The sequence below is a fragment of the Panicum virgatum genome, chromosome 4K (assembly GCF_016808335.1).
Source record: "Panicum virgatum strain AP13 chromosome 4K, P.virgatum_v5, whole genome shotgun sequence".
NCBI classification, from domain to species: domain Eukaryota; kingdom Viridiplantae; phylum Streptophyta; class Magnoliopsida; order Poales; family Poaceae; genus Panicum; species Panicum virgatum.
Genome location: NC_053139.1, coordinates 19,176,407 through 19,194,747, shown reverse-complemented (window position 1 = coordinate 19,194,747; position 18,341 = coordinate 19,176,407). Strand labels below are relative to the sequence as shown.

General features: G+C 40.4%; 1 protein-coding gene and 4 long non-coding RNA genes across 5 annotated transcripts; all 5 read right to left on the bottom strand.

Moving 5' to 3' along the window:
• Nucleotides 1–9,505: 9,505 nt before the first annotated feature.
• Nucleotides 9,506–9,972, bottom strand: LOC120705117. The gene is made up of 2 exons (XR_005687790.1): nt 9,786–9,972; nt 9,506–9,685 (listed from the first exon to the last, which is right to left on the bottom strand). It is a non-coding gene; the product is annotated as an uncharacterized LOC120705117 (long non-coding RNA).
• Nucleotides 9,973–10,288: 316 nt separating this feature from the next.
• LOC120705116 lies at nt 10,289–11,708 on the bottom strand. Its single transcript, XR_005687789.1, has 5 exons — nt 11,663–11,708; nt 11,487–11,582; nt 10,708–11,375; nt 10,513–10,611; nt 10,289–10,414 (listed from the first exon to the last, which is right to left on the bottom strand). It is a non-coding gene; the product is annotated as an uncharacterized LOC120705116 (long non-coding RNA).
• Nucleotides 11,709–11,797: 89 nt separating this feature from the next.
• LOC120705115 lies at nt 11,798–12,558 on the bottom strand. Its single transcript, XR_005687788.1, has 3 exons — nt 12,510–12,558; nt 12,343–12,416; nt 11,798–12,010 (listed from the first exon to the last, which is right to left on the bottom strand). It is a non-coding gene; the product is annotated as an uncharacterized LOC120705115 (long non-coding RNA).
• A 298-nt stretch (nt 12,559–12,856) lies between these two features.
• Nucleotides 12,857–13,696, bottom strand: LOC120701999. The gene is made up of 3 exons (XM_039985781.1): nt 13,530–13,696; nt 13,046–13,433; nt 12,857–12,957 (listed from the first exon to the last, which is right to left on the bottom strand). Exons 1-3 carry the CDS (start codon nt 13,620–13,622, stop codon nt 12,857–12,859), a joined length of 582 nt encoding a protein of 193 aa, XP_039841715.1. The 5' UTR covers nt 13,623–13,696.
• An 806-nt stretch (nt 13,697–14,502) lies between these two features.
• On the bottom strand, nt 14,503–15,191 carry LOC120705113. The gene is made up of 3 exons (XR_005687787.1): nt 14,796–15,191; nt 14,656–14,718; nt 14,503–14,576 (listed from the first exon to the last, which is right to left on the bottom strand). It is a non-coding gene; the product is annotated as an uncharacterized LOC120705113 (long non-coding RNA).
• Between the last annotated feature and the right edge of the window lie 3,150 nt (nt 15,192–18,341).

The window sequence follows — 18,341 nt, the reverse complement described above, 5'->3', positions numbered from 1 at the left end:
ATGAATCTATGGGCAAGACGGTGATCTAGAGATCTAGTCGCTATTAACCGTAGACTTCAGGGTTTAGCAGAAATCTTTTGCAAGACACAGAAATAGTTCTCACAAATTGGGTAAAAGATAGAGGTAGATCTGAAAAAGGTCATGGGTGGGCTTGGGTTGTAAAGATGTATTAAATCTGGGGTGTTTTCTGCTATTTTTGCAAGAGACAAAGAAAACTACAAAAATTACATTATCTGTTGGGGACCTAATCGCAAGAGCTTGGGGATTTCTGGCCATGGCGTACAGAACCTCAGGTGGCTTCCGTCGCTGGATTTTGGAGTCCTGGGAGGACATGGCGAGTAGGGAAAACAGAGAGGAGAGGCAGGGGGTTCCATTTGATGTCTTACCCACGGCAGAGACTCACCATGGCAGCCGGACTCGAAGCCGAAAGGGGCGGCGGCGGCTCTGTTCAGAAGAGGACGGACGGTAGCAGGGGCACGGGGAGCCCTCGGCGCGCGGGCCAGGAGGCGCGGCAGCGACTTGGGAACTTGGGTGCCGTGGTGCCTCACGAGATGGATGCAGGGAGAGGGCGCAGGGTGCTGCAGCAGTAAGCGATGGCGCTCTGCTCCGCTTCCGTTGCTGGATGGCGGCGGCGCACTGCACAGAGGCAGAGGCGTTAACCTGGGCGCGCACTCAGAATGGAGGACGCGCGGGGATCGCGTGCAGGGGGCGCGGGGAGGAGCAGCGCAGGCAGCAACGCAGGGGCAGGGCCGGCGACAGGTGCAGGGCGGCGCAGGAGGAAAAAGGGAGGGGCCTAGGGCCGGCGGCGGCTTGAGCTCTGCGCAGAGAAAAATAAGCAGGGGGCGGTGCATATATATATATATAGGGATGGAGAGGGGATTCTTGGCTCGTGCGTTAAGGAAAGAAATGGACGAGACTGCTGGTTGGGCCAAAAAAGATTTTTTCTATTTTTCTTTTTACGAAAAAATTCAACAAATTTGATTTGAATTTAAACTCCACGAATTCAAATTAAAATCAAACCACAAACAATAAAACAATATAAAGCTGCATGAATGCAAACAAGCAACCTCATTTAGATTTAGAAAAACAACTAATTTTTATTTATTTTTACTAAATTCCCTGTGAAGAAAATTAAATGTTGCGAAAATTTTAAAATTATTAGAAAATTATTGTTTTAATTTTAATTTTAATCACATCCTGAAATCCAAAAATTTCAGGGTGTGACATCTGCCATTGCCCATTCAATAGTACTTGATATTGTCTCTGTTCCCCGCAACAAAGAATTCCTGAAATATTGTGTTGATTAGAGAGACAAATTCATCATGGTCGTATCCTATTTTTTTTTAGATTGAACCTAACCTTTTACGAATGTCATTAATCTCCTATTTATTTTCATCTCTAAGACCCCACCTAGATACATATGATTTGACTCAACCATGTAGTGGTGTGGGCGGGTGCGAGTGTAGAAGAAATGTTAAGTCTAAAAACATCATACCTTACTATTATAGTTTTTTTTTTCGCGATCGTGCTTAGCACGTATTTTATTAAGAAGAAAAGAGTTGGTATACATCCCGCGTAAGCCTAGGCTTACCGAGCAAAACACAGCACAGCACGGAAAATAGGCTTAATTTACATGATGATCTTGCGACCAAATGCCAACCTAGAACCAGCCCTCAGGGCAGCAACCCTGACAGGTTTTGGAGCACCCCAAAGCCTGCCTGAGCCCAAGTATTTGCTTCCATTAACGCCCGATCGACCACCACCCTCGCTTGGGAACTGATACCTCGGAACACCCTCTCATTGCGTTCCTTCCAGATCGACCAGGAAATAAGCAACACGAGAGCGTCAAAGGCCTTCCTGTACTCCTTAGGTACCAAGCGTCGAGTTTCCGACCACCAAATCGCGAGGGCTGCTGCAGCTCCCGGTTGCATACTGCTCCAGCCCAGCTTTGAAAGAACTAACCACCATACTTGCCTAGAGTATGAACAGCCCAATAGCAGGTGGTCAATTGATTCCACGTCTTGATCGCACAACACACAAGAGTCAGACGCTTGCAACCCATGGCGACGCCGGCGATCTCCCGTCCAGCAACGATTATGCAAAGCCAGCCAAGCAAAATATTTGACTCTGGGGGAACTTTCGCCTTCCAGAGGTACTTTGCTCCCAGGAATAACGTGCTGCCTGTAAAGCAAGCTTTATAGGCCGAGGAGGAGGAGAAATCACCATTCGTAGACCAGCGCCACACCAACCGATCCGCGATGTCTACTTGAAGCGTAATGCCTCTGATCATTTCCCATATATTCAGGTATTCCACAATCAGTTGTACTGTGAGCGCTCCTTGAATGTCCATTGCCCAGGCCTCCCCATGGAGTGCATCCCGAACACATTTCTTCCGACCAATGGTGGTGACGGCCTTGAACAAGGACGGTGCTAGGAATTCAATGCAAGATCCATTTAGCCAGTTATCCGTCCAGAAGAGAGCCGTTGTGCCATCTCCTAGAATCATTGTTGTAGAGACTCTGAACAGCGCTTGCACCTTATGATCTGCATCACGTGGGAGACCACTCCATAGAGAAGTCGATCCATTACTTTGTAGCCAAAGCCAATGTGTACGCAGAGCTATACCAAACATCTTCAGGTCAGTTATACCTAGACCACCCAGCTCTAGCGGTCTACAGACCACCGGCCAAGCCACTCTGCAACTCCCAGATACCACCTTGTCAGTACCACACCATAAGAAAGCACGCCGCAGCCTGTCAATAGACGCTAAGGCCCAGGATGAAAGACCAATAGATATGGCCACATGAGTGGACAAAGTAGATAAAGTTGACTTGAACAAAGTTGCTCTGCCCGCCAAGTTGAGCATCTTCCCCTTCCAACTTGGAATTCTTGCAGCTATTTTATCAATGAGTGGCTGTTCATCCGACCTCTTGAGACGGTAAGCTGATAGAGGAATACCCATATATGTGCATGGCAGGTTGGTGATCTGGCATCCTAAAGTCGAGCGCACCAGTTCAATCTCTACTTCAGAGCATGCAATTGGCGTTGCAGAACACTTTCCCAGGTTCGTTGTCAATCCAGATGCACCAGCAAAAGTTTCCAGGATAGCCTTTAAGACCAGAATGTCCCTCCTATTTGGTACAAAGAAAACCATCAGGTCATCTGCATAAACTGTTGTTCTGCATTTGATCGCTGGGTGTCCTAGGGGAGTGAGGAAACCCCTCTCATCTGCTGTCCTGATCAGTCCATTCATTACTTCCATGACCAGAACAAATAACATTGGAGAAAGAGGGTCACCCTGTCGAAGCCCACGAGCATGACATATCCTTCTACCTGGTTGGCCATTAAGCAAGATCTTGGTGCTGGAAGTGGATAACAAGGCAGATATCCAATCGCACCACTGCCTACTGAAACCCAGAGAGGACAGGAGTTCAATCAGAAATGGCCAAGCAACACTGTCGAAAGCTTTTGAAATGTCCAGTTTGATTAAGACAGCCGGCAGTTTGCGTCTGTGTAGAAGCTTGCAAGTGAGTTGTACCACTCTAAACGCATCATGGATGGATCTTCCTTTGATGAAAGCACATTGGTTCGACTGAACTAGCTGCTGCAGGAAGGGTGCCAACCTCATCGCTAACATCTTGGTTAGAAGCTTGCTATAACTGTGAATCAGACTAATAGGCCGAAAGTCACTGACGGTTGTGGCATTTATCTTCTTTTTCAGAAGTACCATATATGCATCATTAAGAAGGAATAAACTGCGACAGTCACGGGACCAAAAGGCATTGAGCGCCCTGACCACATCCTCCTTGATGACCGACCATGCTGTTTTGTAAAATAAGCCTGTGAAACCATCAGGACCTGGCGCTTTCTCTGAAGGCATCTCTCTGATAACATTCCAGATTTCATCGATGGAGAAGCAACAGTCTAAAGCTTGCAGATCAACCGGCAATAGGCCCAGCAGATCGAAGTTAATGTTATGCACTCTTGTAAACTCCTGACCCAGAACTTGCTGGTAATGCTGGAAGAAAACAGAGGCCTTGGCCTCCTCTGTCACCACAAGCGCCCCCTGGACTTGGATCTCATCTATGAAATTTTTCCGACTGCGATGACAGGCTTGTAACAGGAAGAATTTCGTATTAGCATCCCCTGCTTCAAGAAACAACAGCCTGGAACGTTGCCTCGCGATTGTGCGGGCCCTAGAAGCCAAACCCAGTGAGCGAAGTTTCAGGTCTACCCGCAGTGACTGTTTATCATTCGACAATGGACGAATGTCTTGTGCCCTTTCAAGCCTCAATAGCTGCACCCGCGCAATAGCTAGCTGCAACCTGACTCCACCAACAAATTTAGCACTCCAACTCTGAAGATGCCTAGCTGTATTTCTTAGCTTGAAGTCTAAGACCCGGCAGGCGTCAACATTCGCGGGGGGCTGGATGGACCAAGCTTGTGCTATCATTTCCAAGTAACCTTGAAACTTTGGCCAGATTGATTCAAAACGAAAGGGTCCATCTATGGCTAACTTTAGTGATCTGAGACAGTCGAACACAGTGTTTTGATCGTTTGTATCACCTAGAATTTGGGAAAAACTGAGTGAAACATAGGGTGTCCTCACCTAAAATTTGTAACCATCCGATCTGAGATCAATGACAGCCAAAAAAACCAGAAGAAAATAAATAAAAAAAGAATATAAAATACAAAATACTATAAAAAATAAACCAAATAAATAATAATAAAAAAACAAAATACCACACAAAAACAAAAGAAGAAAAGAATAAAACAAAACTGAGAAATAAAAGAAATAATAAAAAATACCACACAAAAAACAAAAGAATAAAACAAAAGCAAAATACCACACAAAAACAAAAGACGAAAAGAAAAAATTAATTACAAGATAAAATTACGAAATATATATATAATTTCAAAAACAAAAACACAAAAAACCAAATACAAAAACCAAAATACCACACAAAAACAAAAGAAAAAAGCCCAAATGAAAAGAAAAAACAGAAACAGAGCCCACGCAAAAACAATAGGAAGGAAAATAAATAGAAGCACAGTCCAAATCAGATAAATGGGGGTAAACTAGCCGGTCCAAATCAAAAGAAATAACGAAAAATAGAAAACCAGCCCAATTAAATAAATGGGCCTCCAGATTATTGGGCTTGCCAAATTAACAGAGAAAAAGATCAACTTGCCGCACAAGAATAAGGTGTTCGGAAAAAAGGAAAAGAGCAGAGGAGTAGAAGAAAAGTACCTTTTCTGTTGGGGAACACGTGAATCCATCATCACAAGAACAAGAGGGTCTGGCGACTTTTGCTTCAAGGAGATCAAGATGAACCAGATCTCCCAGGAGCCACCAGACAAAGGGAATCGAAGCACCAAGTCTGGAACAGATGGCCAGAGAAGGATCTCCAACACATCAACACACCACATCAGGAGCAAACAACAAGTTAAACTAATTCAATTCAGGTCAGTATGTACGAAGAAAAAAGGGTAGAGCTAAAGTTACTTTCATACATTGTATCAGTTCTTGGTAGAATATAGACTTTGATTCCTATGGAACAGAAATCAGATATTACAATTTTAGATTGAATTGCATGAACAAGTTTCAACAGCAGCAATGACTATTATTAGCAGAAATATATATGATAGCACAAATTGAAGCAACGTCAAGGGTAGAAAACAAGTTTGAAAAAAAACAAGGAATATTCTGATCACACTATAGAGTATTAACTTTATTGAACTGAACTATTTTGCAGGAAGAAATATTAGTTGACACAAGAAGCACAAATTTGGAAGGCCAAATGTAATCTGTTCGAGAATCACAGAAGGAGAACATAAAAGACATGCAAACAAATCGAAACAGCTATAATGAGGCAAGGATTTGTATAATATCCTTAAAGAGTAATCATAACTGTTATCTGACATTACAATAAAACTATTCTTTGACAGATTGAAGTCTATCAAGTGGAAAAAGCAAAGAATCTAATGACAGATAGTTCAATCTCAGAAGATATATTCAATGAGGTAGCAGATCTGAGATTTGAAAATATGAGCAACTCTGGAATGGTAAAAATACAGTGTCAACAAGTATTGTAAAACAGTGAGCAAATCAATTAGACAAATCATAACACTTTGTTTTGAACAGGGATTTTACACAGGATTGATGTTGGAACAAATAAGAAATTCTCAAGAAGAAGTCTGCAATGCAAGCAATGGTCAGGTATGAAAAATTTATAAAACAAGTACAAAAACTAAGTTACAGTGAGATTCCAAACAAATGACAGTTACACTAATAATGTAAATTTTTTGTGCATCTGACTGTATCTATTAGGTAAAGGAAAGATCTTATATGGATATGCTCACAGGGAGCTTCAACTATGAGGTACACAAGTAGAAATCGGTGAATGAACATATATTTAACAATTATAGAACAAAATTCAGTTAACACTTAAGTGCAGGAGACACAACTTCAGAAACTGCGACAAGATGATGAAGGAATCGAGGAATTAATGAATTTATAGTTTTGGGAGACACCTATGACAAACACCAGAAGATATGACGAACAAGAGGGTGGAACAAGTGCATCAGTAACAGTTGGGCAGGTAAAATAACAATTTTAAAATAAAAATGAAGTATTAATGCTAATGAAAATAATGATAAATAAAAACTAATCTATTGCAGATTGATGGAATCGAAAGAGAAGAAGATCAAGAAAGTGAATTGTTGAATGATGATGCTATATGCAATCAGGATCTCTTTGAATCAATGCAGTTAGAGCAGGTAAATGGAAATTAGTTTTACAATCAAAGCATTTGTCAATTCCTTCCTGAATTATTAAAGACCAAATTAAGAAATATGAGAATTACAAAGTACATTATACTAACAGATTGCTGGAGGACAAATCATGAAGACATTAGGAAGCAATGCTGGAAAAGAATTCAATGGTTCAGATGAAAATAAAAATGAGGCAGAACTGAATGGAAGTCAGGAACTCACCGAGGAAGAAGTGGAAGAATTCATTCGCAAAGAGAAGCAAGCGGCATCTGAAGGGAACAATGTAGATATTGACAGCAAGTACACATCTCAGATTGGAATGGAATTCAAAGATAGGGATGCAGCTCACCATTTCTTCTCATTCTATGGGTTCCTTGCAGGATTTGAAGTTGTGGTTGCACATGTTGCTAGAACATCAGCTAAGAAGAAGAACAATGAGATCTACAAACAAGAAATGAAATGTCATAGGTATGGGAAGCAATCAAAAAAGGAAGAACAGATAGAGCTAGCGGATGAAACATTGCTGCGAGAGGCAAGTAATGATGACAAAGCTAAAAGAAAAACAAATGTGCAAGTCAGAACTGATTGCAAGTGTGTCATGGTGGTGAAAGTAATAGCAGGGATATGGAAAGTGATAAGACTGGATTTAGAGCACAACCATGAGTTAAGTCCAAAGGATAGAAACCAATTGTTCAGTGGGAGGAAATATATGACTAACATGGAGAAAGGCATAATAAGGACATTAAATGATAACAACATTCCAACAAGGAAAATGATAGCTATACTATCATACCTAAGAGGAGGATTGACAGCTCTCCCATACAAGACAAAGAATGTACAGAATATGCGTACAAAAATTAACAGAGAAGTGACGGGCAATGATATGACTCAGGCAATGGAATATTTTAGGAAAAGGAAGATGCAAGATTCAACATTCTATTTCAGATTTCAAGTGGACAATGACATGAAAGTGAAAAATATCTTTTGGAGAGAAGGAATATCATTAAAGTGGTATGCGGAATATGGGGATTGTATTAGTTTTGACACAACTTACATGACTAATAGATATAATCTTCCTTTTGCACCATTTGTTGGAATAACTGGACATGCACATACAAGCTTGCTTGGTTGTGCCTTTCTGTCAGATGAAACAACAGAAACATTCAAGTGGATTTTTGAGACATTTCTTGAATCAATGGGGGGGGGGGGCAAGCATCCAAAATCGATCAAGACAAAGCAATGAGGTCTGCGATAGAAAAGGTTTTTCCAAACTCAAAGCATAGAAATTGCTTTTTCCATATCAAATCAAAGTGCTACAACAAAAATCTAAGATGCTTTGCAGTCAATAAAGGACTACCAGAAAAATTTGAAGATATAGTCTACTTCTCGGTAACGGAAGATGAATTTGAGATGTTATGGCAGGGGATGATTGCAGAGTACAAACTCGAGAAGAACAAATATTTCAATAAGATGTGGGAGACAAGAAAAAGAATCATACCAGTGTACTTCAAAAATGATTTCTTCCCATTCATACAAAGCACCGGGAGGAGTGAAGGGACAAATGCTCGGTTCAAAGATAATGTCGGGCCTACATATAGCATAGTCAGTTTTCTGAGGGAGTACCAAAAAAATTGTGGATACAATAAAGAATAAGGAAGAAATTGAGGACAATTTCAACAAGCAGAAAATGCCAAAGGAGATACAGTATGGTTACACTATTGAACAGCAAGCTGTGGAGTTATATAATAGGAACATATATATCAAATTTTCAAATCAGCTTAGGCAGACAAAAATGTACAAATACAAGGAAACAGAAAAGGGGCGGTGCTTTGAAGTATGGTATAAAGCAAATCAGCTGAAAAAGAGAGAGGATAAGGAAATATATAGTCCTTACTGACCTTACAGAGGGTTGTGAGGAATTCAGTTGCATCTGCGGAAAATTCAACAAGGACGGGATCCTATGTGCTCACATCCTGAAAGTGATAGTTGAAGAGGAAATTAATAAAATATCAGAGAAATATTTTATAGACCGCTGGAGGAAGAAGGAAAAGAAATTTCATATTCCGAAAGATATTGACGGGAATGCTACGCATGAATTGCTAAGGTTCAACATGCTGTCAAGAAAAGCTGCATTATTGACATCAAAAGGAGCAAAAACAAAAGAAGGGATGCAATACCTGGATGAAGAGTTTGAAAGACTGAACAAACATTTGGACTTCTTGTTGGAAGAGAAAGAAAGACAAACAACATTAGTGATAACTGAACAGTCAGAAATACATCACGATGATGGAGGATCAATTTCAAACAACGTGGGAGAGATAGTTATTCTTCAGGATCCAAAAAGGATACAACAAAAGGGGAGACCAAAAAACCCAACAAGGTTAAAACCACTGGTGGAACAGGAAAGGGCTAAAATGGCCAAGGCAGCCGCAAAGAAGAACAAAAAACAACAACAAACATCAAGTAAGCCACATGTGTGAACAAAAAAAATAGATATAGGGAAATAAAACTATTAACTGAAATATATTAATACAAACTGAATTTTGCAGGTCCAGTCGCGAAAAGCAAAAAGAGGGTCCGCACAGTGATCCAACCAGAAGCTGAAGGATCTTGAGACAAAAAGTAAATGGGAAAAGGAAGGAGAAGGAAGACATGAAGCATATTCAAAAAAATATATAGACAGCACAGACATATATATAAAGGAGCAAAAGTCCATGTAATAGAGAGTTCATAGATGGGGGGGGGGGTGATCTGTTGCATTGACATTCATCTATTCTGTTACAAAAAGTTGTAAACCTGAGCACTACAGACTTGTGACGACTGAAAAAACAGTACTTAAAAATCTACCATGCTTCTACTAGCTTATACATGGTATTATTTATCTAGGAACAATGCTGTCATTTTAATGATCCTGCAAAAAATAGCATTACAAGCAAAATTAAAAACAGGAAGTATAAAAAAATGGAAAAGACGGGAAGAGGATGAAAGATAGAGGTAGAGAAAAATATAACCTTTCTGAAATCAGAGACACGATGCTTCATTCCAGAATTTTTTGGTTGGAAAACCAAATCATTGGCAATCTTGATCCTTATATTTGGAATGTCCTTCTGACTGAATGTACAACGCAGAGCAAATATTCGTGAGGTCCAGTGTTCAATGAACATCATTGCATATATCCCGGAATCGGTGTTGCAGTGCACAAATAGAGAGCAACATGAAAAACATTGAACAAAATCTCATAAAATACACTCAAAATGCACCAAAAATAATTAGAAATACTATATACTAACTTGTTATCAAGAGGTTGTTCGGGGACGGCAGGGTATACAAAATCAAAATCATTGAAACCCATGCCCGCCTACATGTACTTCTCCCATTGATGCTGAAAAGATGATCTCTGTATAAAAAATATTGAAGAAAGAAATTGTCATTACAAGATAAATGCGAAAATTCATAGATGATGTGGGAGGGGGATAACAAATATAATAGGAAAAACAAGAATACTAACCAATCTTTCACGAATAAAAACTTGAAAATCATCATTTTGCTTATGCAAAGAGTCAAGGATGACATACTTTCTGTCCTTTAGATCGACTATGAATACAAACCAATGGTCTTTGAAGCAAGTTGGATAGAACAACTGAAGTAGAACAAATTGAAGACAATTAAATGAAACAAAATAAAAATGAATAGGTATATAAATTTTAAAAATTAGTTAAAAGTAATAAAAATACTAACCATATTAGAATGATTAAGAGGTCTGGCTTTGGAAGATTTAGTAAAAGCACGAGACAAAACCTGTTGATCTGCTTCATCATAGTCCTTCAACAGATTATACTAACATATCAAAATTTAAAAATTAATAATGAATGAAAAGGAAGTAATTCAATAACAAACTCAAAAAGGGCTTTAAAAAATTGTTTGAGAACTTACAGCAATGTTTGGGAAGAAATAATGCCTCTTTGAACTGTCAGGATGGCCATTGGGCTTTTGGAACAGACTGAAGCAAAAAGCAGAAACAACAAAAGACTTGACGAAACCACCAGGCTTCAATGAATCGCCAAGAGACCAGAACGTGCATCGAACTCCAAAGATATTAACAGCATCCTCACTGAAAAAAAGAATTTGAAAAAAAATCATGGAAAAAGACTTAACCAAAGAAGGCCTGCAGGCTTCATTAGGAGCAACAAGAAAAAAAAACTGAACAAATGAAGATATAAATGGAATACAAACCATTGGTACTAAGATGAAGCCAATTTACAAATGATGTTATAATTCTCAACCTCAGACTTAGAAATAGCAAAAACGTTAGAAGCAGGAACAAAGCCACTGTTTGAAATGGGGGCTGGTTTTGAAAACCTCCTCGGACCATGAATAGGCAATTTGCCACCAGTTATTAAATCAGATCTCCTGTGTTGCTGAGAGAGTACAGAGAACTGATGATTGAAATGATGGCCAGAACAACCAGCACCTGAAGATATATTTGCATTGTTTCCAGATTTCTGAAGATTGGAATTATAAATCTCATCAGATCTTTTAGTCATTCGAATGACAGTGTCAGATAAAGTTGTCTCATCGATAATCTCGATATCTGGGCAGACCTGAAACAATCATAAAAAAGAACATACATTATTGAGAGCCAAAATATGAACAACAATTATTAGAATGTCAATACAGGAACATTAATGGGGAGAACAAAAAAAAGAACATACTTTAGGAGATGATTCTTTATTTTCTTTGAAGCCACTGAACTTTGACCTTGGTGATGAATGAGGAGTGGAATCCAATGTTTGCATCACAATAGGAGTCTGGCAGATGGTTAAAAAAAAGATAGGAAAAACAAAATTTAAAATACCAATTGAAGAAGGAGAAAAGAAAAATGGCATACTCTATGGGGAGAAGCAGGAGGGATATTCTCTTTTCCAGATGATTTCTACAGAAACGAGTAAAACAATACAAAGGGAATTAGGGAAAGATTGAAAAAAAGCAAATAATTACAATTAAAAAAAGCTCATACCCAGTGAAATGAAAATCTACGCATTCCAGGAACTGGGGAGGGTGAAATTGAATCAGGGACATCTGTTTTCAATATCAATCAAGAAAACATCACCGGGAGAATCCCCATCAACTTCAGAATTATCTGATTTCTTCAAACGTTTAGGACGGTCAGAATTTGATGGATCAACAAGAGGTGTTGTAGAATCATGCTTTTGGCTTATAGAACGATATAGAGGATCTGCAATTATATAAAAGTCAAAACATCAGATGAATGGGGGGCAAGAAAGGCAGCTATAGGGGGGTATTATAAAAAAAATATGAAAAAAAGAAGCTTCTAATATCCTAGCGACGAAGGGATGAAAAAGCTAACATGAACATATAGCTGAAAAATTATAGAACAAATAAAGCTGACTGTATATACAAATAAAGTCTATATACAGATAAAAAAGTTAACTATATATACAGATAAAGTTGCATGTACATACAAATAAAAAGGTGATACAGGCATTTGGGAGAAAAAAGGATAACACTATGGTAAAAAAACAAAAAATAGAAGAAAAAGAAACTTACGAGTAGGGGGATAGCCAGATGGTGGAGGGACGAATCTTGGGGTCGTTTTGTGAACAGACAGGGGGTGGATGAATCTAAAACGCAAAAAGAAGATGGGATGAAAAATTAACTGAATACTAAACATAACTACTGACCAAAAAAATATAACTAAATCAAAATTAACTAACTGTTTCTAGTCAACTTCTCCATAACTCTAGCAACACAGGGAGCATCAAGCTGGAAAAAGAAAATATGCAAACATAGTAAGTTTTTTTAATATCCCTAATAAATAATAGAGTACCGAGACAAGAGAAAAAAAAATTTACGTTCACTTTCTGACTGTTGATATTTGGACGAGACAAATTGGGGGTGGGTAAAGGAACTGGTCTTTTCAAATCATGAACAGGAGTACCACCAGAGACAGAGACAGGAGGAGAACAAATGACCTGATAAAAAATAAAAAAAGGTTAAGATTAACTAAAATCATATAGCATGAGTAACTTAAAATGACTAAAAAAGAATCAAAAAAGGGGGGCTAGGTAATAACCTGTCCAACTCTAGTAGTTGCAACTGAACTAGAGTTATCATATTTGTTTGAGGTGTGTTGTTGGGAGCAGTGAACATGATCGGTGGCATCTATATATATGAAAAAATAATTAAGAAGTTATAGAACAAACTAAAACTAGTAACAATGAGAATAAAGCATAATGAATGAACAATTTACCTGGATATTTAACATTAGGAGAGTTCTGAAGTTGGGTGGCAGCATTAACATGTTGTGAACTGTCCTCTTTAATATTTTCATCACCAGTAGCAATAGTATCAGCAACAAGCTTCATAAGATCTAAAACCAACTGTTGTGATCGGGAGTCAATAGAGTAAGCATGAGTCAACTGTTTGCAAAAACAACTTTTCAGATTATCTGGCAAGGCATTAACGGAATGGACATCCAAATTAATGGATAAGCCAGAATTGAAACAATGATTTTGAATGAGTTTGCAAATATCCATCTTCAAGATTTCAGGGAGTGTGCAGCAAGCAAAAGTATCGAGCTTCTCTTTGAAATCATCACCGAATGAAAGAGAGGCGGGATTGCCAATGAACCTAAGATCCTATAAAAAAGAATATTTTGTTGCAAAGTAGAGAAAATAAAAAATAATAAAAAACAAACAAAATGTAAGATAAGTAAGTCTGAAAAAACATGATACCTTAGAAAAACATGTACGAGAAATGTCAAGAAGTGGGTGATACCCATAACAGCCAGGAGATTTCGAATCAAAATATGCATAATCCCTAATCATTGAGCCTTTCCAAACACTAATACGAGGAACAGACAGGGGACCTGACGAGCACCAAAATCAACATAATCCAAGTACAAAACCTAAAATACAAAAGAAGAAACAATTTGACAGAAATTAGAGAAGCAGATAACAAAGGTGAGAAAAAAAATTAAGAGAGCTATGGATCAAATATACATACAGCCAAACAATAAAGGCAGCCGGGGAGAGCTCCTCCATCAGAATGTTTAGCCTTGTTGAAGCTTTTGACACCATCAAGCAACCAGTCCAGCACAAAACCACACCAATCCAGATCCTTAGCATTACCAATGTCTTCAAAAATTCCAAAGTACTTTGGGCTAGGGGTCAATGATAAATTTGAACAGAGGAAACTATTCATTGCCACCAAAATGAAACATATGAAAATCTCTTCATCTGACAACACTTCATGATCAATGAGCTTTTTAGAAAAGAATGTAATAGGTGGGATCGACTGTTTCGCAAACTTAGACAAGACAATTGATTTCCCAAGAGATGGATCCGAAGGAAAACACTTGTTAGACAGTGGCAAACCAAGAACTAAATGCACTGATTCTTTGGTAAGAGAGATGACTTTGCCATTGAAAACAATATCAGCAGATCTGTAATTGACATGTCTAGCTACCCACTTCACGAATTCAAAACACCTATCAAACTGAAGTAGACTGCCAAAGCCAAAATCTTCAATAACCTTCCTATTCTCAGGTGTTAGAGATTCAACAACAGATGAGAAAGTGGAAACAGAAAATCTTGTGAAAGCATCTTTGCTAGGCTTGACAGAAATAGATTTAGTCTCCTAACAAAAGGAGAAAACAAAAATTATTCTAGGATGAGCTAAAAAATAAGAAGTTGAACAGAGTTAAAAAAAAGAAAAAGAAAAGTTACCTCACGGCTAAAAGACAATGCCAGCTTCCTTTTCAAAATTTTGATATCTGCAAACTAAAAAAATAATTATAATGTAAAAAGCTAAGTTAAAAATAATAAGAAATAAAGAATTAAAAAAATAAAATGTACTCACATCCTTAAGAACTTCCTTATAAGCAGCTCGTTTGATACTTTCATGATCGCCATCATGAGAATGCTGCAGACAAAAAAATATAATTACATAACAAAAAAATACATAGTAACATTTATAAAAATAATAATAGCAGCGCTTACATCAATTCCATGAGAAGCACAGCTATGGTTATCTTCTGAGTCAAAGATATCTTCTGAGTCAAATATATCTTCAGACTCAACGGAATCACAATCTTGAGAACTGTCAATATTAATACAAACATTGGACCTCTTCCGAACCATCTGATAAAGAAAATAAAGAGAGCAAACATAAACACAGCGAACTGATATGAAGAAAATCAAAAGTTGTGCAACGCTTATATGAGCTAAAGACCTAAAATAAGCATAGAACTGAATCTAATAGGTTATTCCAAACATCATACATGGAACTACACAAGCATACTATGGTATTAGCATAAAAAGGAGTTTTAGAGATAAAAATGAACAACTGAAATAACCAAATTAAACAGAAGTACTCTATTAACCAAGAAATTAAACAGTAACACATTACACTATATAGCAAAAATGAAGAAATTATAAATAAAAAAGTAGGCTAGCAATAAATAGGTGTAAAAAATGCATCCTAAAAACTGCAGTGTGAGGTGCAAATAAGCTTAGATGAATTTAAACTATAGCTACAAACAAGATTATCACAAATATTTGAAACAAAATATTTCTGTAACTAAACTCTATATGCAACCTATCATCACAACTAAAAAAATGCTTTGAATCACACAATAACAAGAAATATCCTAAAATCTGTATGCTGCACATGAAGGGAGGAAAAAGGTATTAAGCCAAAAGGCAGACCACATCAATCGACAATAAACAAAGTACTGGATCAAAATAATAAAAAAATTCTATTCTAAATTAACATCAAGACAAATAGCAAAAAAGAGCTAACTGAAAGAGAGAGAGAGATGGCCTCCAGCTCTAAAGCAGCAGCTGCAGGCTCGTGCTCTCCCCTTGGTGGCAGATCTGCTCTTCCCTCGTTTGCGTTACAAGGTCCAGGCACAGCAAGGCCGGGTCCCAGGATCGAAGGGCACATGCTGCAGGTATGAGAGAGAGAGAGAGAGGCAAAACACCATGGAGACAGAGGCACAGAGAACCGGAAATAGAGGAATGCAGGGAGAGAAGCAGCGGCAGCAGAGACAAAACGCTATGGCCCATGGAGAAGAAAAGGGGTGGCGGCGCATATGCAAACACAACCGCAGGCATACCTGCGCCGTCTCCAGCCCAAAATCAATTCGAGAAGGCGCAAATCTAGGCCTTAAATCAATGGAAAAACTGACCCAAATCAATCACCGAGAAACTCCTCCTCAAATCTGAGAAAAAAGGATGGAGATAAAGGTGAGGACAACTGAACCAAACGATCCCATCGATCCATGTCGAGACCCCCGGCAACCTCCCCGACATCCGTGCCAGCAGCGGCCACCCCCCCCCCCCCAGCTGCGCCGGCAAATTGCGCATCGCCATGGAATCAACTCAAAACACACCTCAAAATCCCCCACAAAGTTAGAAAATGGAGAAACAAAAGGGGGGGGGGAGGGAGCATACAACGAGAAGAAGGATCGCAGCCAGGTAGAGATGGCGAGGACGAGGAAACTGACCTCCAAAATCGCCGGGTACGAAGGGGAATCGCCTGTGCTAAGCTACAGCAGAAGAAATCGCCTCTCCCTGGCGAAACCAGAAGGGGGGAACCAAAAATGAAAAATGAAAATAGAAGCAACGGGAATGTAGCCGGAAAAAAATGGCGCGGTTACGAATAAAAAATCCAAAACGATCTGACAACTTGTGTCCACGTGGCGGAGGTAAAAACAAGGAACATCGTCGGTGTTGGGGGGCCACAAAGATAGGAGAGCGCCTAATACAGAACGGAGGGAGGAGATCGACGAGAATTTAAATCGAACGGCTGCCAAAATCGAGTGACGGAGGAAATAGAATCACTCAAGTGACGCGTAGCTTTTCTTCCACGGGATGCATGAGGTCTGTAATAACAGCGGAGTGTGATCCGAACAGTCCGTAGACAAAGCACGCAGCCAGTGATCCGGGAACATCTCCAGCCAACTGGCAGTCACAAAAGCTCGATCAATGGGCTCCAGTGTAGGATGTTCACGTTCATTACTCCAGGTGAACAACCTACCGTTGAGATGGAGCTCTTCTAGAACCGCCTCTTGTAAGAAGAGGTTGAACCAGGACATCACACGACGATCCAGCCTATTGTTACTCTTGTTTGCTACCACTCTGATCATGTTGAAATCCTCACAAATCAGCCATGGTTCATTCAGACCTGCGCCCAGCTCTTTGAGCTCTTGCAGGAACGCCCTACGCTGAATGTTATCTAGCGGACCATAGACCACTGTGATCCACCAGGGGTGGTTCAATGCTCGGTTATGCGCTAATTTAACCGCTAGCGAGAAGGATTGGGTGGAGGACGCCACAACTTCCCAGGTATTACGACGCCATGCTAGAATGATGCCGCCCGACACATTTATCACAGGCAGAAACACATAACCGAAACCACTTCCCGTTATATCATTAACAATCCCATCATCTACCACAGCTAGCTTGCTCTCCTGCAAGCCCAACAACGACACAATTTGCTGCACAACCAACTCTCTAACTGCATGACGACGAGCCCTAGCATTGAGGCCCCTGTCGTTCCAGAACAAAAGGTTTTCACCTATCATAAGAACAGTTTGCGACGATTGGTTGTGAAACCAACCTAACAGGCAGCCACGCTCCAGACCGCGTCAGGAAACAACACCCGGATCGCCTCCTTCTTGGATGCTGTTAGCGGAGATTTGAAGGTGTTCTCAAATTTATCATAATCCACTTCACTGATTACTTCCTTGCCAATCGAGGGATTCAACTTCCTGATGAGAACTTCCTCCGCTTGTCGTTCAGGCTTGGCCATCCGGAATTTGTTCTTGGAGGCTGGCCTGCGACTGCGCCGAGGACCTGATGGGGAGCACGCCACCTTGGACCGATGGAGGCGTGGTCATTCTGGGACCACACACCCAGCCAACGGTCTACGGACCAACTCCATAAACTTATCGCGAATCTGCTTTTGCGGTTGACGGCTAGCTGCCCTCCGGTGCTGTCGATGCGAGCGCACGTGGGTGGCCCCCACAAGCCGCGCGCAAATGACTAGTGTCCACCGCCTTCTCTTCCCTTTCAGCTTCTTCTCTCCTCCCTTTCCTCTCTTTTTCTCCCCTAGATTTGAGCTCAGCGGTGCAGCGGCAGTAGCTGCTGGGCGGAGCGGGCGGCGGCGACGGAGCAGAGCAGCAAGGCTAGGCGGCGGTGGCGGCGGCGCGGCCCGGCAAGGTGCGTGGACCGGAGCTACTAGGCGGAGGCGGCGCGGCAGCTCAATCCCCGGCATTCGCCCACGGTGGCTCGCTCCCCGGCGCTCGCATCGACGTCGCCGCCGCCGCGCGCTCCACCGACGTCGCCGCGCGCCGAATCCGCCTCCCCGGGGTGCGGCAGCCACGTGCCTCCCTGGGCTGCGCGCTCCCCCGTCGGCGGGGAGGACGACGGGGGCAGCGCGGATCCGCCGCCGCCTCTATAAGATTTTTTTATTTTTTATGTAAATATTTTTTCTCTTGATTTTTTAAAATTTATTTTCAAACTTTTTTTGAAGCTTCCTCT

Excerpts from the sequence above, each read along its gene's own strand:
- LOC120701999 (XM_039985781.1), bottom strand. The coding sequence starts at position 13,622 with ATGATTAGGGATTATGCATATTTTGATTCGAAATCTCCTGGCTGTTAT. Across the intron at positions 13,434-13,529 it reads CTCGTACATGTTTTTCTAAG|GATCTTAGGTTCATTGGCAA; the intron begins GTATCATGTTTT and ends TCTTTTTTATAG. Across the intron at positions 12,958-13,045 it reads TCCTAATGTTAAATATCCAG|ATGCCACCGATCATGTTCAC; the intron begins GTAAATTGTTCA and ends TCATATATATAG.